At 33.3% G+C, this 27,966-nt stretch overlaps 1 protein-coding gene across 8 annotated transcripts; it reads right to left on the reverse strand.

Annotated features, from left to right (window-relative positions):
• Positions 1 to 27,966, reverse strand: LOC106061320 (TRAF3-interacting protein 1-like). 8 transcript variants are annotated; one of them, XM_056003841.1, is made up of 19 exons: positions 27,654 to 27,966; positions 23,562 to 23,630; positions 22,097 to 22,145; positions 21,409 to 21,521; positions 20,436 to 20,534; positions 16,323 to 16,652; positions 15,916 to 15,999; positions 14,991 to 15,053; positions 14,724 to 14,781; positions 13,853 to 13,873; positions 10,976 to 11,020; positions 7,470 to 7,542; positions 7,106 to 7,189; positions 6,894 to 6,999; positions 3,086 to 3,125; positions 2,892 to 2,980; positions 1,734 to 1,853; positions 1,239 to 1,342; positions 1 to 660 (listed from the first exon to the last, which is right to left on the reverse strand). In XM_056003841.1, exons 1-19 carry the CDS (start codon positions 27,774 to 27,776, stop codon positions 504 to 506), a joined length of 1,827 nt encoding a protein of 608 aa, XP_055859816.1. In that variant the 5' UTR covers positions 27,777 to 27,966; the 3' UTR covers positions 1 to 503. The 8 variants fall into 8 exon arrangements, with proteins under 8 accessions (XP_055859816.1, XP_055859817.1, XP_055859818.1 ...); XM_056003842.1 differs by lacking the exon at positions 13,853 to 13,873; XM_056003843.1 differs by lacking the exon at positions 10,976 to 11,020 and having other exon boundaries at positions 27,654 to 27,965.

A 27,966-nucleotide genomic window follows, 5' to 3' on the forward strand; every position in this document is an offset into this window, starting at 1 on the left:
TTTGAGAATTTATAACAAAATGATAAATTTTATTTTGTATGACATATTTATAATTATATACATTTATCACAGTTACTGACAAGTTATTAGCAAATCAAGTTGAGTTGGTCTTCTGTTTGAACATGGTCTTTAAAAATACAGAATACATATTTCATTCAAGACAAGTTATTTCTGTACAATCCAGACATACAATTCTGAAATTGAAGTTCTAATAAAAGTTTGACAATAAAAAGATGATTCCAGTTCCAATGCAATGAGAGCAATTTGACCCAATTTCATACTGAAAAAGTGTCAGTGTCTAGAGCTAAGTCAACAAACTAGTCCATGTTTGTCCCACACAGTATGAAGCTAGCTAGCTTATTCAGACGTACACAAGCTTGGCTTTTATTTTCTGTTACATTAAGAACATCAAATAGATAAAATTCATTTGTTCAGTTTTTCTAAATAATAACAATGATCTACTTTAAAATCAATGTCCACACAATCAGTGAAACAATTAGTTTTCAAGAACTTGAAATTCCATGCAGCATTTTTTGTATTTTCTGGTCATTTTTGATGATGTTAGCTTTGGTGGCAGCAATTTGGTCCAGTTGATCTTTAATAGCTCGTTCTAGTTCTGTTAACTGTTGTTTCAGAGGCTCAACTGCTCTATCTGTAACACTGCAACATAGACAGAATTACATTAGCCAAATATGGAACATATTTTTTGTTGATAGCTTCAAGATGATTCACCTCATCACAACCTAGTCCTTAATAGAAGGATTTTTCAAAATACAAAATCAGAGGGATTGTAATAAAAACATAATAATTTTAGACAACTATGTGTTCAAAGGTAAATGAACAAAAAATTCTGACAAGATTATTATAACCCTTGTTTATAACCCAACTTCACACTAGGTAACCCAACATTTGACTCATCACACACTAGGTAACCCAACATTGGACTCATCACACACTAGGTAACCCAACATGGGACTCTTCACACACTAGGTAACCTAACATGTTACTAGGTAACAAAGCTAATCTGAAAATAAAGTAACAAAGACAGTTAAGTGCAGGAAACCCTATTGGGTCAGTCCTAATCACACATTATGTTACACACAAAGGTACACTTGTTTCACAACAATATTCTTGAACGACTATTATGAGATCATTATATTATTTCACATTCATTAACAGACTATGGTAAAAAAAATGAATCTCCTTTGTAAACAAGTTCTAGCTATGAGTTTACTTACTTCATTTCACGCTTCAGCTCTAGTGCATGTTGGGCATTTTCTTCTCTCCATTTGTCTAGTTCTTGTTGCATAGAATCCAAATCTTCTTGTACATAATCCATGACCTATATTCAATAAAGTTTTCACATGAAGATCCAGATAAATGTATTTTCAAATCCAAAGAACAATTTTAAAATAGTTATAGTTTTAAAAAATCTAACATAAATATATACAGTTTTGTTTTGTTTTTTTGCAGACCTTTGATATCAAGAAATCTGAATAAAAATTAATATAAACAAACTATCTCAAATATATAATAAAAATTAAGTTACTATGCTTGAATTGCAAAAGCCTCAGAAAAATCTATCATTTAAAATTCAGCTTTCAAAATCAAAATTAATTCAGTAACAAATAAACTAAGAGTCTTAATAAAAATTTCTAAATATTGTTACTGAAGAATCTCTAAGCATGTAAGTTGAGCTTGATAGATATTACAAGAAGAAAGAAATATTTTACCTTTCCTAGTGGATTAGCACTCCTTGTAAGACTTTGAATACTACCTCGAAGCTTTTCAACTTCTTTCTGGACTAGTTCACGTTGTTTTCTACGTTGTGCATCAGATACAGATGGGCGTTCCTGAAATCATTAAGTAGAAAGATTTATCACTTAAACAAAAGTGAAATTCAAGTAGGCAGGATTTATGATAAAAGGCTTCTTTTTATGTGGTGTTTTTTTTTTGCGTCGTGACTAATTCTGGAGCAACAAGTATTGGCCACGGTTCATGCATGCAAATGAATCTGTCTCGGGGCTATCCGATTGGAAAGTTTTCTTCCTCTTTCTGTTGTCTAAAGTTGCTTCAACAATTTTGCCTGTTGCATTTTAAAAACTTTCTGGTTGAATTTCAAAACTATCTGGTTGGAGACACTTTTCCAGGAGATGCACATGATGCGTTGCTAACAGTGCATATAAAAACTATTCAATCTTTGCTCTTGATACAAATATGTTGAACGACCAGCTCTAAGTTTCACTAAGCAGAATACTCATGACTAGTCATGACACAGGTCCATCTTAAGGATGTAATTTCTGATATTCTGTAACAATTTCAGTTTTGGTTAGACTGATTGTAAGGCTTAACAAAATATTCACAGACCATTGCAATCATGCTTGTGAATGGGAAGTGAGAAAAACAGCAGTTCCCTGATCAGGACATGCTATCTCTTTGTTTGGACTTAGGTTTAACCAGGTTAAAAAGCTTTCCAACTGGTACCCCATCTAAAGGGTTTAAAGGCACTGGCAATGCCAACTAAAAAGAAATACCAAATAGTGGAGCCAAAATGCATTTTCTCTTGATTGGGAATGGCCTTGAGTTGAAACTGTTGAACAGTACAGTGCCTTAAATACTTTCATGGACAGTAGCTTATTCAGATAGCCAATTAAGGCAAACAGACCACCTCTGCTGTCAAGGCTAAAAACCATCCTCAAACCAAAGAAAGCTACATAGAGAGGCTGTTTTGTTCTCCTGTAACAGAGATAAAACAGAAAATCAAATTTGTTGTATATGTACACTCCCTAAAGCCACATTTTGGACTCATACTTATTCCAACAAGCTATAGCTTTTTTTAGGAGTACTTTAAGAACATATAGTTTCATGACCATTGATATCTAAATACTTACAATTTCAGTTTTTTTTCCTGTACCAATTTGATTTTTGTTTCCACTTTCTAAATCTTTCTTGGACTCTAACATTTTCTTCACCAAGGCACCTGCAGTAAAGAAGAATTGACTCAGTTAATATTATAACAATATTATGTTAAACTCAAAGGAGATCTATAAAACTTGTTTCTCAGGCTACACAAATAAATTCCTACCATGTTCACTGTCATCTCCTTCAGGCTGGCTCACAGTTGTCTATGAAAAAAAAGTCATGAAATGAATTTATATTTCTATTCAATAAAATACTACAATACTATGACTTCAATAGCTTTTGCCAAACCAATCAGACTGAAAGAATAAATTATGAATACGTAAGCATATAGATATAGACCAGAAGACTATGATACAATTCTTCAAATATTTACCGAATTGTATGTATATTATATGAGAATGACTAATGACAGTGACTCATATCTTACAACGTAACTGAACCAGCTTTATTAATGATATTAATTTGTAAGTTTAGACACTGACATTAAATTATTAATGCTATTAATAACCTAAACCTTTTAGAATTATTGATGCTTTGAGTTTAATAAGAAATATCAATGACAATATTCTGTGATTATTGCAAACAAAAATTCATATGAAAGCACTGGAAATTAGACACTAAGAGGATGAAAGAGCCCAATGATAAAGTGTTCAACTGATTTCAGCAGGGCAGAAAAGAGTAAAAGGCAACTGGTAGTGAGTCCCTCATTTTTTTTCTGCATTACCCTAAACAGAAGGGCTGTTAGGCTTGGATACAAGAGTTAAGGATTCCACAGAACAAAGTAAAGTGTTTTGGTGCAGTGGTCATTTTGGCACAGCACTTTTTGGTGCTTAATGTTTTAGACACATTATGCATATGTTCATTTTATTATATTGTTATAAACCTGGTAGTGACACAGATGGGGGTAGTGGTATGTGTGTAGTCAGCCGACGCAAATCGCCTTAGGCCAGCGTTAGACGAGCGATCAACCATGACAGTCAACTGCGATGACTGACAAAGTTTGAAGAAACATCTAGAGTGAATACTACTCAGGCACGTGGGATGTGGTCATATGATTAACCAGAAGGGTCGAGTGATTTTTAGTCCAGTTCTAGAAGGCCAGCGGAGACCCTATATAAAGACTAGAGGTGTCACAGTCAAGATGGTTGTTGACAGTCCGGGTTCACTACAATCCAGTTTGGTACAGATGGCTTGGTTCAGCTGTGTGGTTCTATATGGGGCATTATGATGGTTTGGTGCGGAGTACTGTCAAGGACAGTCAAGAAACCTTGCTAGCACGAGACAAGGTCTTGATCTTGATCTGCGATCGAGTCCAACACAACGAGCCCAGTGGTGAAGTCAGTCCTGAATAGGTGAACCCAGTGCAAGTACAGTACGAGGTAGAGAGGCCAGTGCAAGAGTTGATACAGTAGTACGGTTGTTAATGGAGAGATATTTGTACAGTCTGTGATACATGTTGCCAATTGTACAGTATTGGATGTGATTTTATGGACATTAAGCTGTTATGTTATTTTGGAGCCCTCAGTTGTCAAGTACTTTAAGTTTGTGGTGTCGTGTGGAGCAGTTTACAGAGAGCCTGAATAGTGAAAAAACATTACAACTGGTGTCAGAAGTGAGATAGGATTGGATCTACCATGTCTATTCTGAAACTGCTGGACGATCTTGGATTAAGACAACTGCAGGATAAACTCCATGAGCGAGGGCTGAAACATGGAAATCCTAAAAGCACGCCTCCGTGAAGACCTGGTGAAAGAAGGGAAAAACCTAGACACCTATATGTTTGAACTATCTCCAAGTATTGAAGACATATTAAATGATATACATTGCATTTGCAAGTTGCAATGCCCAAAGAACAGACCTGTGCCAGACTCGAGAAGAAAACTATGGATGAGGTGGTAGGTACCCTGTGCGACCAAAGTGACCAAAGTAAGCATTATCAACATTGCATCAAAAATGTTGGAAAGTGAACAGCAAGATCTACACAGAGCAGAAAGTCAACTTAGAATATCTGGATTTCTTAGACTTTCAGAGTGTAAAATGAGGCTGCTGAAGTAGCTCAATCTTGGTGGTTTTTTTTTCCTCTACATGATTGCAGAAAGTTAAGAAGGCAATTTGATGTCTAACTACTGTGAAGAGAAAATTCAAGATTCAAAATATTTTCAAATGACCATATTTTATCGAATTATCAATATCTTTGTTTCTCAATTACTTGACAGATGTTATGGGTATAAAAAATTGTAAACATGTTACAGTCGTTCATTTCCAGTGCAAGCAACAATTACATAGGATGCTGCCATTCTTCTAGTCTCATCTGACCCAGGTGATATTACCATAGAACATTGTTCAGGGAATCAATCCTTCAAAAAAGCATTTCATAAAGACATTTCAAGTCTTTGTTCAAGACTGTTTTTTTTTTTTTTCATTTTATCAAGTTTGGAAAGCTGGCATGTTGTTTCTCATAATGTAAATGTATATAATGAAAACAAGAACTCATTTGTTTGTTAAATAAAAACAGCTTTAAGTCATTTACACCTATTAAACAACCTATTAATAAGTTGTACAAACATTATTTAAGACATTATTACTTGTATGGAGTCTTAATTAATTAAACACTAGTAAACCGGCGTCGTAGCATAAGCCGCTATTTTGCATGGCCGACCTTAGGCAATCTCTGTGACCGCATTGGGCCTCGCACTTTTATAGGACCTGCACTTTTATAGGACCCGCACTAATATTCAAGGTGTACAAATTATAAAATGAAACCATTTTATAACTTAAAACAGATTTCCCTGGAGCTCTTCTGTCGATTTACCTCCTGAAATTGCAAAAGATACGAAAAATTCATTAAAATATACGGAATATATAGACAAAAATTGTCATTTTGGGGTGTCATTCAATATGGAAAACGCCAATCCTACGCATGATAAATAAAAACGGCATTATGCATTAGCCATAAATGTGTGATCTGGTGAAAGAAGCTTCTCGCGCCTCAAACTAATGAAGAATTACTTTAGGTCAACAATTCTCAAAGATTGAAACATTTGGTAATTCTTGCTATTGAGCGTGATCTATGTAGGAAACAGAATTATTATGATGTACTGTATGACTTTAATACACGCAAGGCTCGTAAAGTAATTCTGTACGTAGTAAAGAATTAATAAAATGCATAGACAAATTTATTTTCTAATACAAACTCTTAAATTTCACTTATTATCCGCTTCCCTACCCAAACTTGGCCCCGCGAAATCTGTTTGGCATAGGGCCCCAGAATGGTTAAGTCCGGCCCTGCTATTTAGTGACCTGTAAATATACATAGTAGATTACTTGTTCTCTTTCCATGTCTTCTTGGTCACAATGGTTAAGTCCGGCGCTGCTATTTAGTGTTTGTAAAATGTTTGCTTGTAAAATGTTTTACATGTTTCGGATGTTCCTTCAGAGTTGACGATAGTTTACTTCCTAGTCCAAACCTCCCGCAGGACGAAGGGGAATAGGAGCGGACAGGGTTTGAACCCGGTCTATCAATAAATCCAAACGACAGTCCAATGTGCAAAGGCAGCCATCCTAGTGACCGGTGAATACTTGTTCTCCCCCCTCTCTTGTTTTTTTCGTGGGGTGACTATCTGCAGAAATAAGAGAGTGATCTTTTCTTTACTTCTTCTTCTCATCCAAACTCTTGAGCCATGAAGAGAATTATATATATAGATTATGACATTATTACTAACAAAAAGATACACTACTTGCACTTGAAAGTCTTTCAGTAAATGTACCGATATGATATATTCAGATTACTCTTTTTTTTTTTGTCACACACTAAATTTTTCTTAATGGGGGGAGGTTGGTCCACCAAGATAGTCTTGAACCTGTTCCCATGGGTAACCTTGTTACAACACTGTTATGGCCCTCTAGGATGTCAAAGGGGGATTGTTGTCAGCAGAATATTCTAGAGTCACAAGCTTCCCCTATCAACTTACAAAATCTGGTTCTGCTAATGGTGCTGATGCCTCCTCTACAAGAAAATGTTCATCTTCATCATCCTCATTGTCAACAATCAAATTAGTTGGCTGACCACTGCCTAGCCTTCAAATCAAAGAGAATGATATGAAATTAAGAGTTAAAAAGAGAAAACAGGTAAGTTTAACAATATTAAATAGCTTTACAATTAGATAAAGGCCAGAAGACAAACCTCATTGTTGGTTCTGATTCAATAACTTCTTGTTTAGGTCGTGGTGGGGCAGGTCTAGCACTTGAAGGTCTGGTTAGTTGACGCCTAGACAAAGAAATAAACAAAATGTGTAATATCACTAGCTAAACAAAATTGGAATAGAATAGATACATAGAATAAATGCCAAAAAAAAAAGCAGGAATAAAACTTTAAACAAGTCATTAAATGAATATATTTCAATGACTTCTGCAACAAAGCCTTCTGTAAGAGGAAGTAATACATCATTCAAAGCTTAATTTCTCTGAATCTCAATGTACATATAGGCTTATATAAACAAAATATTTGTGATAAAAAATGTAATAATAATAAAAAATAATTTTCTTACGCTGCTACAACTTGGGGCGGTAAGTCTCCATCACCACCAGTGGAAGCAGCTGGTTTTTGAAACTCTTCATCTTCTACAATTAAAGAGCATGAAATGAAGCTTTTATTTGCAAGTACACATTTTCCCTCCAAAGTTTTGTTTTAGCATTTGATACTTATCGATTTCATCACATCTTCTAAATATTTTAACATTATATAGAAATGTGCCTAAAAAAGAGATATATTTGTTGAACTGGTTAAAATGAAGCCAATACTGTACTAAAAAAAACCACAGACCCAATACTGTACTAAAAAAAAACAAGACTATAAAGAACACTTATTGTCTGTTAGACTGTCAGTAAATTATAAACTTAAGAATGAACTTCACTACTTTCCATAAAATAGAATGAAATTCCCTTCCTTTTATAAGTGGTGAATAAGAAAGAGTAATTCTTCTTCTATTTATTTAAAGGCAAATATAAAATACTTGTCTTAAGTTGTCAACAGTATTTAAACAAAGAAAAATAGTGTGAGCTTTATAGGACTACACATATACAACAACTGCAGCTTTTAATACTTATAGTAACGGTAGTCACTAAGAGTCAGCAGTGATACAATACTTAAGTACTTGCACAATATATATTACCGGGTATAGTAATGTATTGCTTACTATCAAGTCTTGGGGATGGGAAGAATGATAAAGCTTGAATGTTAGCTTGAATCCCATTGAAAACAAAGATTTTTATTTCAGCACTTTTAGGAAGTCCCCATGTCAACTAAACTGAAATGCATGACAAGATGAGCTGACAAATAATCAGAGATTGTATTTAGGACTTGTGTCATATTAGAACTTCCAGGTCAAAAGAAGGTATACGGAGGGAGGTGATATAAAGTAGGCTGTACATACTGAACATAACAGATACTAGAATTTACAGGCTTAAAGAATAATAATTGGGAAACGACAAAATTCAGGCCATTTCATTGGAAATGAAAAAAAAAGTTTATATTATAACACATTATACATTGACTAATTGATTTATGTATTTATGTATGTATGAAGAGATATTATCAACTGAGGAACAGATTCACATGAGATGTCATAATGATTTATGTATGTATGAAGAGATCTTATCTTGAATGCTAGTTTATATTATAACACATTATACATTGACTAATTGATTTATGTATGTATGAAGAGATATTATCAACTGAGGAACAGATTCACATAATATATCATACAAAAGTTCCTTTTACTTCTTATCTGAAACAGCTTCAACAGATTCGCTACCTGAATGCAGAAATTCACAAAAAAAACTCAAGCTATGTATTTAACCTTTGTATTTTTTTTTTTGGTACAGTATTTATCCAAAAGGATGCATTCTCTTTATATAAAGCATATGTACAATAGCACAAAAATAAGACTTCTATATTTATAAAGGATATTTTCTTTGTTTTTCTCTAATTCAATTTATTTTTAATTTGCCTTACATCATTTTGTATTCTCATTTCTAATTCCTTTTAGACATGGTTGAAGTCAAGTACAACACTAATAGCATCAAAAATATCAAAGATCTATTCTTTTTTTTTTTTTGAAAGAGCAAAGACTATAATAATTTTGCAAGTGTGTGTGTGCAGATAAGAGTATCATGATCTAGAGCTAAATTTCTTATAGACTGAGATTTAGAACCCACAAGTCAATGTGAGGGATTATTCACAAACCTGTTGGATTATTAAACCTATTTAGTTAGTATTAGTTTACAAAGTCATGAGTTCTATAATTCACAGGCTATAGGTGTAGTTGTAGTCTGGTGAAAGGGATCAAATGATTACGACTAATGATTAAAAGATTCAAAAAGTTAAAAGTAACCAAAGTTGCTATAACTAGAATTCAAGAGATGAAAAGAGTGTGGCAAGGGGGTCGATCCAGTGGAGGATTATAAAAAAAAGTTAGGGGTTGTCATTGTTTTAAAAAAGACGGAAAAGTGTGTACATGAGAGAGTTTCTGCCAGTAAAGCAAAGCATAGAATGGATTGAATATTTCAATAGTGAATTGAAAAGCCAAACAAAAGTCAGAAATTGTAGTAGGATGAACTATTTAGTTGTTGGTGGCGTAGACTGGGAGAGGAGATAAGTCTAAGTGAGACTAGAATTATTAGGCCAAGAGCATGTGTGTTGCGGGGGAAGGGGGCATAATAAAGCCTGTTGTTCTGATTCAGTCAAAAGTCTGTCAGAGAACATTATGATGTACAGGATGAAAAAGCAAAACAAAATGGGTTCCCAAGAGAGAGAGAGAGAGGGAGGGAGAAAACAAGAGAGAAAGTTAGCAGACTTCATTTGAATATAACAGATACATCACAGGATATAGAGTATGTTAGGGGGATGGAGCCATTTAGTGGAAGTATAAAAAAAAAAAGATGTAAAATAAAAATAAACAATATAAAGCCTGGGAACAAATCAACAGGCTTAGGTGGTATGCAATGCTATTATACGATATATATATATAAACTATTTACAAATCTACAATAAACAAATTTAGAATTATTTAAAGTGTGCATATATTTCTTGTTCTAAAACCCAACCAACTTATAATTTTGTAAATACAATTTTTTCTTAGATCTACTAGAAGAAACATTTTTTGTTGTTCAATGAAAATGTTCACAACTAGAAGAAGTTAAAAATAAGAAATATCTACAAGCTAAACCTTAGAATACCAGCGAATGGTCAAAACAAAATGTATATATATTCTATTGTGTGCATGCTATGTATTGAAACCTCATAAAGTCCCTAAATTGTCTCAAGGCCCTACAATTTTCTGATCTCTGTATTCTATTCTAATATTGAAAGCATGTAATTTCCCAAGTGTATTGTACAAAAATATGTGTACAAACTTGTTTAAAAAAGAGGAATGAACTAAGCTCTTAAAAAGGACAAAGAATAAACAATAAAGATGACAATAATTTAATACTTAAGACAAAATATTGACTAACAATTGCTGAAAAATAATACACATATTTTCTAGATAATAAATGGTAACAACTACTTTGGAATGAGTTAAATGTAAAAAAAAAAAAAAGTACAAGGACATTAAAAAAAAGCAATTTTTAAGAATAATTATAGATATTATAAGTGTACAAGTTAAACAAAAAGAAAAAAAAAAGAATGGAAGTAACAGATAACATGTTCCATGTTGAGTGTATTGAATGATATTGAATATTACTCTATAAAGCTGTCTCCTTAATTTAAATAATTTCATTAGTGATTTGAACTATATAAAATATTTGTCCAGGAAATTTATCTTTCAGATTTAAATGGTGTAAAAATGTTTTTATAAAAATGAATACATTTATAATTTTAAAATTTAAAAGCTGTTGTTTTTTTTTTTTGGCATTTGAGCCTTTTCCATGATTGGTACTACCCATTAGATATCAAACAGACTAGGAACAGCAATGTTACGGCTATGAGTAGATAGTAAGCAATGTACATGTACAAATTTATAACCATCAAGTGTAGAAAGACATCAAGAGATACCTTCATTCTCAGTGTCTTCCTGCTCCACCACATTACCCCTCTTGCCTAGTCAGAATACATTTCATTCATCACTTAAACACATCTTTAGCACATCATTTAAGCACTTAGGTAAACAAAGAAATTCTAAAACTAGATCATAACTACAGAGAGTTGACAGCTTTTTTGCACACAGCAATATCATTTTGTATAGTAAACATTTTTAATACTTAATCAATTGATCCAGAAAGAAGTAAAAAAAAGGGAAAATGTAATGTAGATGTTAAAAACAAAGTTTTAAAAAAATGATTTTTTTTTGTTTTTTAATGCCTAACTTTTATAAAAAGTCAAAAGTACAAGGAGGTAGAAAAGTTTTAGTTCTAGCTACTAAAAGATAAAATTGAAGTTTGCTACTGTTCATGAGATAACTAAGGCCAAGTTAAGAAATACAAACCTTTTTGGACACCTCAATTAGATAAATTAGTAAAAGAAAGAAACATGGCCAGGAAGACTATAGAAAAAAACCCTACTAGAGAGAACAAGACAACGTACAACAAATTGACAGGGCTTATAAGATACAAAATTAAAACAGAAAAAAAAGAAAAAGTGGACCACAACATGCAAACAACTAGATCTAAACAAGGATGGTCGAAAGGCCTGGACCCTTCTGCACCGGCTAGCAGGAAAGAAACAAATAAAAAAAAAACCAACCTATAAAAGGCACTGACGACATAATAACAGAAAACCTTAAAAAGGCTGAAACCTTCAATAAATATTTTGCCAGCATTAACAAGTCAAAGCCAAGAAAACAACTGGACCAGGCCTTCAGTAATATCTTAAAGAAAGAAGAAAAAGCTCCAACAGTCAACTGTCAGATCTTTGACACTCCCTTCACTCTACATGAGCTCAATACTGCCCTAAAAAGCCTCAAGTCAAGAAAATCCAGTGGACCCGATAAAATAACAAATGAAATGATTCAGGGACTAGGACCACAGGCCCAAAACTGTATACTTAAATTTATCAACCATACATGGAAAACTGGAGACATACCACAGGAATGGAGAACCGCAAACATAATACCCATTTTAAAGAAAAATAAACCACCTGGAGACCTAAAAAGTTATAGACCAATATGTCTAACATCCAACATTGGAAAAATGGCAGAAAAAATGATCAATAACCGACTCTATTGGTGGCTAGAAAGTACTTGCTCACTCCACAATGCACAAGCTGGCTTCAGGAAAGCAAGTAGAACAGAAGAAAACCTTAAGACAGTTATACACTGGATATGTCAGATCTGTAATGGATAACTGTCTCTCCATACAAGTAGCTGCCAACAAAACCTATCAATCATCATTAGATACAATCCAAAACCAAGCCTTGCGGCTAATTAGTGGAGGTATAAGAACTACTCCCACAGCAGCCTGTGAAATAGACTCCAATATTGAACCTCTTAAGTTAAGGCGCAACAGAGCAGCATTAGAAGCTATTGAGAGATACAGAAGGTTGGAGGACGATCATCCAAATAAATTACTAACACAGAGAAATAGGAAAAACAACCAAAAAAAGCAAAGGACTCTGATCCAACTTACTGATGAACTAGCCCTAAAACACCACCTACCCAATAACAGAGAAAAAATACCAGGTTTTCAAACATTACACCTGGACTAAACTACAAACAACCAACCATCAAAACACATTTATTAAATAACACCTTAACAAAAGAATCAAATCCACTGGAGCTCAAAGTAGGCACGCTTGAAACAATTGAAAGCTATCAAAAAACAGCTATCCATATTTATACAGACGGATCGGCTTTCAAAGTTACCATCAATGCTGGTCTTGGTGCCTTCCTGGTCTTCCCTAAAAATAAACACTTTGAGATAAGCACACCCTGTGGCAATTACTGCTCAAACTTCCAAGCCGAAATTGAGGCAATTACCATAGCACTACAGACAGTGGAAAACAAATTATATGAAGGAGTGCAACCACCATCAGATATTGTTGTCTTTACAGACTCCCAATCTACTCTGCAAGCACTTAACAGCAGCACCTCAAACAGCCCAAGAGAGTTGACAACACTCATTGTGATAATCCATCAGATGATATCAAAATTAAATATCAATATCACACTACAGTGGATCCCTGGACACATTGGCATCATGGGAAATGAAAAGGCAGGTTCATCTATGGAACAACCAGATAGACCTGTTAACTACCTCACCCTAAGGTCAATGTTAGTCAACAATCACAAAGAGGAGTGGCTCAACCAATGGGCATCAGGAAACACAGGCAGAGCCATGAACAGAGAAAGGACTACGCCTAACAAACTGGACAGTATTAACTTCCTCCCCCGCAAAGAACAATCTACAATCTTCCAACTAAGAACAGGACACACACCACTATTAAATTACCACCTGAACAAAATAAACTCCACACAACTACCCCTTTGCAGACACTGCGCCCACCCCTTTGAAACCGTAAACCATATCCTCTTTGAATGCCCCTCCCTAATCCACCTTAGGCAGACCCTACTTCCACTACAGCCCAACATAACCAACACCCTGTACGGCAGTGCTGAACAACTGAAGAAAACAGCACACTTTTTTTCCTTGGCACAGTCTGCAAAAGAGCTCTCAGCTCAGCAGCAATAAAGCTGGCTAGAAGAAGAAGAAGAAGATAAGATAACTAACAGAATGAAAAATTCAACAAGTAAGAAGCTTTTGATGTGTATAAATGCCAATAAATATTATACTTAAAATTTTAAAGACAATTTATTATGTTTTAAAGACTGGCTATATCAAATGGAAGTGTGCATATATTATCTATATTGTATACATATAGGGATATATAAGGATGTATTCTAAAATATATAAATATATGTATTGCATAGATATTTACCAAAAGTTGTATGATTCTGTGCTGTTAACAGATAGTTGAAAATAACAAACGCTGATAAAATGAGATCAAAACCTAAGTATAATTTATTTTAAAAAATGTCAATTTGAGCCCTACCAGAGTACCAGCTCTTAGCCTCTACAGTGCCATATATCCTGAGGGTTACCTGCCTTTTAATTCTATCTTTCAAGCTCAAGATCTAATAAAGTTCAAGATTTTTCTTATTAATCGAGTTCTCAATGTCTCATTTAATTGATGTAACTCTAAATGAACCAAAATTTCAATCAACTTTAGGATTATTAGAAGCTCAGACTTATGATTTACATGTCTGGTTCATGTAAAACTACATCAATTCAATGTAAACACATGGAGGCAGGCAGTTGTTATGGCTAAAGGTTGTTTAATTACAATTGCTTATAAATGGATATTACATGCTTACATATTTTTCTCATGTATTAGTCAATTAACCGTAAGTAGTATAGCGCAATTTTGGAAATTACCAAAATAATCAGTACAACTGTCTGGTGGAGTTTAGACTATCATTATCTAACTGTAAGCAAAGAAAAAAAACAACTTTTTTTATGATTTATTTTAATGTTTTCTCCTCAGATTAATGAATACTGTTTGTTCTTATTTAATCATTCCAAGAGTCCTATATCACCCTTTTTTTTTCTTCTATAAATTACTAAGGCATTATTTATTTTTATCAAATGTACCATTCATTGATAAGCAGCCCAACACAAAGAATTAAAAAAAAATGGTTTCTAAACTTAGTTGGACTGTGCTTCTGCAATCAGAGACATACCACTGACCTGAGAATCAAGGAGTTATTTTCTTTAGTTCAAACCCATGTCTTAACAATAAAAAGACCTACCTTCTCTTCTCCTTCTAGAACCTTTAGCTGAAGTTGGTCTTTGTAAACCAACAGATTTCTAGGGAAGCAGAATGAGAAATAATAGATTTGAAAGATTTCTGTTTTTTTGGTGTGTGTTTTTGGTCAATATTGTTTCTGTTAATCAAAGGACAACATTAGATCAGTTTGATTCTGGTAAATGTAAGACTGCACAACACAAAAATAATGAAAGTATAATAATTTGTATTAATTGACTAAGAAAATATACTAAAGACTGGATCAACTTACTTTTTGGTCTGCACTGTCTGGGTTCAGTTCAGGTGAAGCATTTTCTTTTTCTTCATGCTGATCCTAAATCAAAATCAAATCTATTCATTTGATAAGAAGCTCTCATATGCTATTGGTTTTTCACATAAATGTCATTATAATTAATTGCATACAATGAAAATAGAAATATTTATCTTATATAATACAGACGTTACTTAAAAAAAGAAAATGATTACATCCTACGCTCAAGCATCTAATCATGCACCAATTACTTAAATTCTGCCAAGTCATTAGTACAAATTTGTTCTAGCATATGGATCAGGAATGTTTAGAATGAAAGCAAACATTGAAAAATATTTTGAAATTATATAACATTTAAACAATGGATTATTGCCTTACACAGTTCTTAATACAAAATGTGAATTCCTATAAGAAGTTCTCTATCATGACCAATAATTTTTGTTATATATTTTTATTCCAACCCATTTTTCAAGAAATCAACAAATGAAACTTTACGAGTGTCATAGTCTTAAATGGGTATCAAAATACCAATAGTAAAGATAGTAAAATTTTAAAAGTAGATTGAATAAATATAACATAAATTAGAATAAATCAACTCAAATTACAAAAATATTTGTAATCAACATCCAAAAAGAGTACATTTTTTTCTATTTTCATTTTTTTAAAAGGCAAATTTCAATCAAGAATAATACAATAACTTGATTTATTTTCAGTCTTTATTTAATAAATGTGTTTGCTAATAAAAAAGTGTACTGTCAACTTTGCCTTGAATATTTAAAGTACTGTATTTATTTATTGTGAAAAGAAAACAAACAAAAAATGAAGAGAAAAGCCAAAAGAACATCTAACAATAATCAAATGATTTGCTGTTATGTTCTCAGAAATACTTTGTCAGCTTCATAGGTTTATCTACACTGAAAATTACTTTATCAGCTGGAACACATGCAACACTTGAACACTCTGGACTCTCTTTGTCTTTTGTGTTTGTACTACTTTTATCACTTTCACCCTAATGTAAAGAATTAAAGTCATTGGACTCAAATACTACTGATAGAAATTTTATCACAAATTTACAAGCAAGACAACATCTAATTTAATTATTGCTGACAAAGTGGCTGTGTTCTCAATGAGTCAACCAAAAAAAAAGAATAATGATTCCTAAAATACCAGAAACATTTTTTTCAGCAATGTTGTGCTAAGACATTTTAGTTATAACTTAAACTTGAGAGAAATTAACTGATGTATATAAAAAAAAGATTCTAGACTATTTTTTAAAATAAATTGCTATTGTAATTATGATAAATTACACATTATGAACTCATAAAGCCAGACCTTTTTAGAAGACTCTTTGGGACGTTCTTCTCTTTGCCTTTCGCCTTTCTCTTTAGCTTTGTCCTCTTTATGTCTCTCCTCTTTATCTCGGTGTCTATCCTCTCTGTCTCTGTGTTCTCGAGATCTGTCTTTAGGTCTTTCTTCTTTTTCTTTTGATTTATCACTGCTTCTTGTGTCTTTTTCTCTGTCTTTATGTTTTTCTTTATCTTGGGACTTTTCTTTTTCTCTATCTTTATGCCTTTCTTTATCTTTTTCTCTGTCTCTACTTTTTTCTCTATCTTTACTTCTGTCCATGTCCTTACCATTAATTTCCTTTTTTTCTTTGGTATCCTTTTAATGTAGCAGAAAAAAAAAAAAGTCAGATTATTAGCAAAACAAAAATAAAATCTAAGTAGGCCCTACTAATAAAAATAAATGATTTTTAGGTAAAGTGCCCTCCTCTGAGCTTAGTGAAACAAGCTGCCACCAAGTCAGATATCAAAAATACAAAAACCTCACTTATTTGGAATCAATCATGTAATGAATTTTTAAACACTCAAAAATTAAACCATATGCTTGCAATATAGGTTTGCGTGCTGGACTGTCATTTGGATTTATCAATGGTCACGAGTTCAAACCCTGCCTGCTCCCATCCCCCTTCGTCCTGCGGGAGGTTTGGACTAGGAAGTAAACTATCTTCAACTCTGAAGGAACATCCGAAACATGTAAAACATTTTACATTTTAGGTTGTTTTTTTTTTTTTTAATTAAACCATTTGATTTATCAGTGGAGCTTAGTTTTCTGAGTGCAATCTAAGAGCACTAATTGACTTTGTCAAATCATAGTATGTATTTTATAATTTTATTAATAATTTTAATTGACTTTTATTTTGGCAGTGAATTCTTGTACTTTTGCCTTGTATCGCACATGCAGCAATCTTCTATTTAGTTATAAACCATTATATACCCCAAATTTGTTTTTTCTGCGTGTCAATTATAGGTCATACATGTGCTTCACTAGTGATGACTAGATAAACAAATGAAATGCATAGAATGTAATTATCTTCTCTTTTGAAGTACCGGTAACATCAATAATTTATAATTATAAGATTAAGATGACTACTGTTAATAGTAAGACTAAGACTAAGACAGATTTATTAATCCTTATGGAAATTTGTTGTGATCACAGGACTCTTTTCTCATATAAAGACAACACAACAGAAACATACACATAAATACAACAGACACAACATAAAAAGTTCATTCAGCGACTACACACAGGCATCTTGGTCCTTTTCATGTTTCCTAATCAGCGAGTGATGTTAATATAGTCTAACCAAGTGAGGTATGAATGAGTTTTTGTACCACTCTGTTCTTGTTTTGATTGACAGCAGTTGCCCACTTCGCAAAGACCTGACATAGTTCTGATGGAGCGGGTGGCCGTTGTCTTCCAAGATTTTTTCGATTTTTCTTAGACACTTTTATTAAAAAAGTTCCTTTAAATGTGGTAATGTTGTGACTGCTTTACAACTGTTAATTGCATGGCATATTTATGCTTCACTACTGGATATACTCGCGTTTCACTACTGTTCATTGTAGGCAATACATGTGATTCATTACTGTTTATTGTAGGCAATACATATGATTCATTACTGTTCATTGTAGGCAATACATGTGATTCATTACTGTTCATTGTTGACCCATAAAAAAAATAACATATGCTTCCTTCTCCCACCTCCTTTTCAATTTATTATAAAAAAAAACTAAAGGCCTCTACCCCCCCCCCCCCCCCCCAAGCCCTACAATTGCATGCTGACTTTTGACTATTTGCTTCCTCAGTTCCATATCTAGATGTAGATGAGCAATTCACACTCTGATAACTTTGTACACATAACTACACATGTTCATACAGCTAGTTCATATTTTCTATTTCAATTTACTTGTATCTAGATATGTTTATTTGGATCATGTTTACAATTTAAAAAAAAGGAAATAGACATTCAGTTTCATAAACTTGTAGATACACACAGATACGTCTATAATCATACTCATTATCATAAGTCAACGCACCTAATAGTGTAATACAGTGTTTTGTAATGAATTTAGCCTTTATTAAAACTTGTTGGGAAGAATTTAAAAAAAAAACAACACATTAAGTTTAGAAAGTGCTTAGTACATAGTAAGTACTAACTATGTAACATTGAATATTTTGTATCACCTTTAAGAGAGAGAATCTGTGATGAGTGAATGAGGATTTTGTATTATAAAGATTGCTTTCTCTAAGCTCTTCTTTGGCTGCCACTTCCCCGGGCATGTTACCCTGCTTCACAGTGTTGCCCGGGTATGGTACCCTGCCTCACAGTGTTGCCTGGGTATGGTACCCTGCCTCACAGTGTTGCCCGGGTGGAAACGGTTGTAAAAGGAAATGATTTGGGCTAACGAGTAGTGAAACAAGACTCCTGTGGGAGTGCCTTTCCATGGCACTGTGAAGTGATGTAAAAGGGCTCCCATCACCATGTCACCATTTCAGGCAGTTTTCATCAAGGGGCTATTTAAAAAATGGTGAGTCCTGCATGGATAAGCCTGGTATAGAAAAGGAAAATGGCAGTGGTTCCATGAGCTCAGAGTGACCAGGTCACTGGAAATGACAGTGTCAATCTAGACACTTGTAAGACCCGCTTCCAGACAGAACACATTCAATCAGGCTAATGAAAGGGAACTCTTGTTCGCTTTTGCTGGCCTAGAGTTTCAAGAACCTATGGCTCAACCTGACAGTTTCTAATTGGCTGCCACTTCACTGAGCTATTTCCTCAATAGTAGGAAGTTGATAATATTCTCTTTCTGTGGCAGTGATGATGTGTTATGGAGTGTATATGTTTCCAAGGTGATGATGAAGAAACGGAGTATACATTTTTGGTCTTGGAGAATGAAGAAATCATGAAAGGGTTATATTAAGAATGGTAGACAATCTAGAAACATGAACGAATAAAGACATGTTTTTTTTGTTAGAATTTGTTTAAATATCATTTCATATTATTATTACTATATTTATAACTCATTTGAAGTTTACATTAATGTGAGTTGGCTCTGCTGCCCTGCATATACAATCTTTATTCTCAAGACTTTCTGTTTTTTAATTAAGGAAAGGAATCTTTTGATGATTCAAACTCACATCTTTAAAGTTTGACATCAGTGAGATAACTGTCAAATAGTTCTCTGTTTTGAGATTGCTGGAAAAACAAGCATCTTTCAATTGTTTTTACTTGGAAGACAAATGTATTTAGAATACAGAGAAGTGTGTGGAAAGACTTGCTTATATTTAGAATACAGAGAAGTGTGTGGAAAGACTTGCTTATATTTAGAATACAGAGAAGTGTGTGGAAAGACTTGCTTATATTTAGAATACAGAGAAGTGTGTGGAAAGACTTGCTTATATTTAGAATACAGAGAAGTGTGTGGAAAGACTTGCTTATATTTAGAATACAGAGAAGTGTGTGGAAAGACTTGCTTATATTTAGAATACAGAGAAGTGTGTGGAAAGACTTGCTTATATTTAGAATACAGAGAAGTGTGTGGAAAGACTTGCTTATATTTAGAATGCAAGAAGTGTGTGGAAAGACTTGCTTATATTTAGAATACAGAGAAGTGTGTGGAAAGACTTGCTTATATTTAGAATACAGAGAAGTGTGTGGAAAGACTTGCTTATATATAGAATAAAGAGAAGTGTGTGGAAAGACTTGCTTATATTTAGAATACAGAGAAGTGTGTGGAAAGACTTGCTTTTATTTAGAATACAGAGAAGTGTGTGGAAAGACTTGCTTATATATAGAATACAGAGAAGTGTGTGGAAAGACTTGCTTATATATAGAATAAAGAGAAGTGTGTGGAAAGACTTGCTTATATTTAGAATACAGAGAAGTGTGTGGAAAGACTTGCTTATATTTAGAATGTATAAACTCAATGTCCATTCAATGCAATTTATTATAGAGCATATGCTTAGAATAATAACTTTTATGAAAGAGTGTATGAAATAATGAGCCCATCCACAAGAGCCCCCCATCATCTAGTTGATACTGCTTGGCTGTAGTAGGAAATAATCATGTACCATCTTTTCATAAATACCTCTGCTACCTACCTCAACTTCTTTTTTCTCTACTTTTTCTTTTGATCTTTCTTTCCTATCATCTTTTTTGTCAGTTTTTAAAACTTTCCTGACATATTCATCATTGTCAACCTAATAACAGAAAGAAAATAGTAAAAAAAATACTTTAAAAAAAAAAAAAGAAAGCTTGAATTAGGCGTAGTTATATCAATTAGTTTGGATCAGTCATGTAATTAAATTTGTAATAGATCTAGACTAACTAATAGAGAGCATTTATACAAATTTTAAAAAAAAGGGGAACGACCTGAATTCGAACTTATGGCTCAAGCCTTGTCAGGCTTCTCAAGCCAACACTCTGCTAGTGGAGAGCATATGAACATGGAAGATTGTATAGTTATGTATTGTTTCTATAGTCTCGTCCTATTTGTCATGTTATATTCACTAAGACTCAGATGATGACCTACAAATGGGACTAATTCTGCTTACCACCACTTCAGTCAAGTACAAATTCTTTCCCTTGTATGAGATACCAAACAAAATAATTAATTACCAATAGTTAATTAACTAGTTGGTTAATTTTTTGTCAGGTAAAAGACATAATTGTGCAAAATGTCAGCTTGCTCCGAGATTGGGTGTGAGAGAAATAACAAGTACAAACTTTTTACCAGACAGACAGAGTGAGTTGATATAAGCTTTGTAAAATAAAGGTCAACATTTTATGGTGCTTGTCAAATTATAAAATAAAATATTCTATTCTATGCATCTTTTAATATATGCTTTATTTGTAAGAATTTCAAGATTTAATTTCTAATTTCTATGTCCTAGGAACATAGAGAGACAGGCAGTATTTTCTTCCTAGAAAAATTTAGGTAGATAGAAACATGGTTTTCTATCTTCCTGCTAACATTTTTTTAACTTGAGTTAAAGCCCATTATTACACATTGTTTGAGTGAATTATAGGAATAACTTTTAGATAAAACAAAGATAGAGGAAAACAAAAACTCACATTTTTATTAACAGCTTCTGCTAATGCCTGGAGAAACTCATTTGTTTTTTCAGGTTCATGTCCAGCAACTATTTTGATTGGTTTAGCACTGAGTGTTTTCCCAGTCACCGCAGCTGAACAAATATTTGGCTATTTTTAGTTTCTTTTAAAACCTTTCTTCAAACGTAAACCATTTAAGGACAAAAAACATAGTAAGCAAAGTATTGGCACACTCATTTTAGCATTGAACATTTGGGCAATCAGCTTTGTACAAAGTAAAAAAAAAAAGGAGGAATTAATGTTCTTTTTTTGTATTCATTCTAGTTGTGTAAGGTACAAGAAATAATTGTGGACAAATTCAACTTGATCCAAGACTGGATTTGGAATAAATAAGGACAGACAAGAGTGATTTAATAGCAGCTTGGTACAAAGAAAAAAAAAGGAGGTATTAATGTTCTTTTTTTAAATGTATCTTTTCATTTAACCTCTTTAAGGACAACAACACTGTCTGTGTTCTTATTCCTTTTTGTTTACATTTATTACAGCATGATTCTGTCTCAGTCTACTTCAAGGAGTATTTTTACTTAACCAACATTGGTCACAGTCACAATAAATAATAATTAATACTCACAAACCATGTCCAAGGGTTTTAATAATAATAATGATAATAATAATAATAGTAATAATAATAATAATAATAAATACTCACAAACCATGTCCAAGGCTTTTTGAAGAAAGGCTATCTTTGCATCTTTTTCCTAAAGAATGAAGCAGCAATTTTGTATACAATACATTTTGTAAAAAAAAGTGTCTACAAAAATAAATAAAACAAAACTGTTATACTTTGTTATAATTACTTTTGTAAAGATGTCTTTCATGCTTTAATATGTTCAGTGTGCACTCTGTGTGTGTGAAGGGTACCTGGGAGAAGATTTCTGTGCTGCCTTTTGGAGCTTAACAAACACAACTCATCTTGAGTAGGGATCCAAACTCGAGCCCCTTTGATAGGTAGTAAAGTGGTTTATGTCACTCGGTCATATATATCATGGAAGTTCCTCTTAAAAGCAAAATTATCATTTTACTTTGAAAACAGCTGGGTTTTAAGTAATAGGCTTAGCAGTTCAGAAGGCTTGCAGTAACAATTATTGTAATAAATTACATATATTCTCTGACTATCACAAAAATATAAGCAATATATACTAGCACTACACAATCACTACGTCCACTGATTTGTTCCCAGGATATATTGTTTACTTTGGCTGTAAGCTCCTCTTCAAATGAAATAACCTGTATTTAACGTGCCCCCAACATACTTTTTAGCCATTGCAGTGCATTCAAGAGCTCTTCCATATCTGGTTTGATTTCTTCCTCTTCCTCCACAAGGTCTTTTCTTAGGCATGCATGTAAGGCTTCTTTGTTTCCTCTTGTCTTCAGCTCTCGCTCACAGAGCTCTTGCCTCGGTTCTTTCAATTAAAGTTCGTACAAACGTTTAAGATGAGCCATAGAAGATATGATCTCATTTATGACACCAGTTGTAACGTTTCTCACTATCCAGGCTCTCTACAAACTGCTCTACAGTTGACAACATGTAACACTGACTGTACAAATGTTTCATTGTTAACAACCATACCATAGTTAACTTTTGTACCACTGCATCAAACTCTACTGGCCTCTACCTGTCATATTGAACTCTGCCATACTGTACTGAATCATCTCGTGAAGTTGTGACTGACTCGACTCTGATAACTGCGCACTTTATATAAGGTACCAAGTGGCGTTCTAGAACCAGACGGAACATCCCTCGACCCTTCTAGGTGGTCAACTGAATTTATCCAATGTGACCGGTTTAAGTACTGTTCACTTTAGATTTTCTTGAAACTTCGCCACTCATCCCGGTTGACTGTTGCCACCTGTCACAAATGACCGCACGACTTGCACTGGCCTGGGGTGATTTGTGTTGGCTGACTACACAAACACACTGCTACCCCTATTCATACCAACACCAGAGTAATAACAATATTATGTATGTATATATATATATATATATATATATATATATATATATATATATATATATCATACTTTGCTTGAAAGCACCATGCATTCTACAAAATGCTGGATTTATTTTTGTCAGTAACATGCAGATTTCAACATAATACCTAATCATCAATTACCTTGACATTTTCAGAATTCATTTCATCTTCAGTAAATAATCCTTGCATAAAACCTGTAGTTTTGATAACCTACATAATTAAACACATGGAAAAAAATAAATACATATAAGGTTAGAAATCTTGAGTAAAGGTTAACTTAGTCTAAATCTATTTATGAGGATTGATGATGACTATAGAATCATCAGGGATTGGATTACAAAAATTCATGTATGCTGATTTTAAAGCCAAAATGTATACCTTTTATCATTTTGCATAATTTTTAATTAAGTGTTTCAGAACAGAATAACAGAATGCAGAATTGTTAACTTCTAAGACAAAGTCTCCTCCAGCTCATATAGCAACAGGCTTACTCATTCAGACCAGAAAATAAATATTACTAAGTTATGTAAGATGTATGTTAAACTTAGCTAATGATCCTTTCAAGTTTTTTCTCTTTCGCTATGAAAATAAAATTAGTTTTGCGAAAATGGGTTAACCCGAAGCCGATACATACATATCTATTAAAAATGAAAAGAGTGATAGATTAATAGTACAATTAAAACGGGTTTACCCGATTTGTTTTAATGAGTGGGATTATAAAGCAAACAATGAAACGAAATAATTTTTAGTACGCGATTCATGAATGAATATAGGCCTATCTCAACACGACTTCGCAGCTTTCGTAAACAAATGTTTTAAAAATGCTTTAGAAAATCAAACTTGAATGTTAATTTGATCAAAATATGAAATGAATGGACTATAATTAGTATGTTCATGTATTAAAGTATAAAACTATCTGTGCAAAGAGAAGTTATATCATCTTAGAGTTTTAGATATAGTAATGGAAAGATGTGTAACATTACGGTAGTCTAATGAAAGAATGTTCGTCAGGAAATCTGTAGTCACAGATCTAAATCTTTTTGATCTTTTCTCATGTCAACATTATAAACAAAGCCTAGATCCACAAATACTATAGCTTTAATAGAGTCTGACAACTTTTTTTTTTTTGAGGGTCTTAAAGGGAAACTATGATGGTTTTTCAAATTTGAGTTATTGACATATTTAAATTCTGCGTAAAAAGTTGTAATAGTAAACATTTTACCATTTTTTATTTAAATGCTTAGAAACATTTATATTAAATAAATTAGTCAGTAAATTCTTGACATCTAAAAAAAAACGGGGTTCTATGAGATTTTGTTTTAAGCTAGTTCATACGTCACTTCTCTCAACAATACTGAAAGAGAAACTAGATTTGACCAATCGTATCGCTTCATTCTTACAGTAGCTGTTAGGCTTAGTGACGGCCTAGTCCAGAGCTATGATACAGTTATATATATATATATATACCGGTATATATATATACATGTATAGATAGATCTAAAAGCATTAGGATAATCAACTCGAGAAAAAGAGTGACATTTTCATCTAAGCCTCTCTCTGTCCCAAGAAGTAAATAGATCCTGTGTCTGACTGATTCGAACAAGCTGGTCAGTGTAAGGCTAGTCGAGACTACGTGTAGTCGGTCATGACAAGACAACCAATGATAGTGTTTGTTGTGTGTTGAGTGGTCAGGCGAGAAAATACACACTGCCCTGGTTAGTCAAGCATGTAAATCTACTTTTAATACTCATTTTTTCTTTGCTTACAAGATCCTAGATCTAACTGCATCTAGACCAAGATATATTTCTTTTACGAGAATGTAAACTTTGCTGTATGGTCTCCTGTTATACAATAAGTCAATAGAATAAAACACATTTGTGACATCACATAGACACCCAGTGAAAGTCTGACTGTTTAGGATGCGCAGGAAAATAACGTCGGAAAAATGTCAATTACTAAGTTAACTAAGTTATTATTGCAAAGAAAAAAAAAAAAGAATCATAGATATATTCACTAGAGTAACTTACATCTATCGAACACCTTCGTTTTAAGGTACTTATCGAACACCCCATTGTATTTTTTTAAATTCTCCTTTATTTCGATGATTATAAAGAAACTAGTCCATTCTTATTGTGCATCGTCCAATTCTTGATAGTTAAGTTATAATTAGTTTCATTTTCACACGAGGATCATTTTTTTACTTATATTCAAAGTGCATTGGTAATATTGGTATAAAAATTTCACATTTTTTGAACTCTTGGGAAGAGTGGAGTGAGTCTCGGGTTAAGGGTATTTTTTAATGCTAATGATGCTTCAGCTCAAAAAAACTATATAATACGCTTCTAATTAGGCTGAGAAATATTTACAACTATTTATTTGAAAGTGTCCTTTGTTACCTAAACATGAAAATTGAGGTTTAAAAAGGGGGTGTTCGATAATAGCAGTTTTTATATAAGCAATCTCAGCTTCGTAAGATATCGAACGCCATTTTAATGTTAAAAATAAACATCAAAGGGATATAACCCAAAGAAGACAAAATATTTAAATTATATATTTAAAAAAGGTCGGGGGGTGGGGGAGAGAAACAGTCAAGACACTGTATCCAGAGATCATCAATAATTGATCGACCATTAGAATGTGACGTCAGCCTCAAATACATAGAGTCAGTTGTGCTTCTCGATCTAGACATGTGGCGCCGAGTCTATAAAATTATATATATATATATATATATATATATATATATTTGCCATAAAGTATGATAAAGCTCATAATGCGCTACAAAGACACTCCTTTGAAACATCACAAATACACAAAATAATAACAATAACACATTTAACCACTCTCTTATTCTGCCTACACCCCCTTACCCGCGCTTCCACTCTCCAACATTCACACTTTTTCAGTGCAAAGTAACAACGTAAATTTCAAGACTCAATCCAAACGCAGCCACCAGACTAACACACAACAAAAAAAAATGGTCAGTGATAGCGTAACACACAGGTGTAAACCAGGCCATCAACACAGCCCCAAAACATTGTTCAAGTTGTAGTAAGAACAATGTTGAGGGGAAAGGGGGAGGAGCCATATAGATATGTTGTTTGTGTGTGTGTGTGTGACAAATACTAAGCGTGCTCTAAAATACGTTTTTTTTTTTTTGGTTAACCAGGTGGTTTAGGGAGGGCGGATTTATCTACATCTAAAGGTAACACGCAGCTTGCAAGCTACCGTAGCTTTTCAGCACCCCCCCCCTCCCCGCCCAGATCGAAAAATATCTAGCACTGACTTTTGGGCTGTTACATACACTGAGCGTGCTAGATCGGCGGCTAGTTACGTAGGGCCGCGTACCGTATGTTTCGTTTTTAGGTCAACCAATTAAACTGTTGTGTCCTGCAATGACTTGGGGAGGGCGGGATTATCTATTGGCTACCAAAGCTTATTAGGCTCTCCCTCAAATAAATAATATCTGGATTTAATTTATTAATGGCCTAGGCTTATGTCTCAAAATAGCTTAGACCTAAATAAGTACTACGGTAATGCGTTACTGGGCTTAGCACCGTCAGTTTCTAAGCAGAGCTGATCAGTGATAGATTCCTTCGATGTGAACCATTTGACAATGACTAAAAATCTGTCTTTCTTGACATGGCGTAAAAAGAAAATGATATAAATAAAAAAAATATAGATTATAACACTTTTGAAACACCATACTTTTCACAAAATTTTAAGATTATAACACTTTTAAAACACCATACTTCTCGTGTGTTCGATAAGTTCTTAATATGTTCGATAAGATAAGATAAAGCTAAAAAAGTGTTCGATAATTTAAGCTTTTGAAATCATCAACCTGACCCATTTTAACATCAAATATAAGTTTAACTATGAGTAGTAATAGAATAAAACATGTCTACTTTTTAAGAAAAATGGATGAGGAGTTCACAGATACAATCAGTTTTTTTCTAGGTCTAATTTTTACGGAGATACACAAATTCAAACATAAAAAATGTCGGCGAATGAGCTTAACTTGTTCGATAAACGTAAGTTACTGTATCTGTAAATCAAAACACATATTCACATATATATCAAAAATTGTCAAAACCATCGGAGTTTCCCTTTAAGTTTGTTTTAAAGTTTAATGGCTACAATTAGTACAACATACATATATACGCCTTACTTTCTACTTTATAAAGTAGATATATATAAATCTAGTCTAGATTAGATTCTTAATTAATAACTTACGGAAGTTGTGACATCGTGTAGAAAACGAAAAGGTGGTTTTCCAAGTAATTTTTCTGTCAAAGGTGGCTTTTTAATAATCTTGCCAAGTGTATCTTGCGTTTTCTTTGAAATTTTGGGATCCATTCTGTCTTTACATTGACAAGAAAGTCTATACAACGTAAGGTTAAAAGAATAAATGAAATCTAGATCTAAATGGACTATTAAACATTTTCAGAGATCAGACTCTAGGTCTAACTATTAAATTTCGTAAACGGAAATAATGCAGGAATTTTAGGTTAGATTTATGAATGCGCATGATCCAACTGATGTTCCG

This window comes from Biomphalaria glabrata, chromosome 11 (genome assembly GCF_947242115.1).
Source record: "Biomphalaria glabrata chromosome 11, xgBioGlab47.1, whole genome shotgun sequence".
Lineage (NCBI taxonomy): Eukaryota > Metazoa > Mollusca > Gastropoda > Planorbidae > Biomphalaria > Biomphalaria glabrata.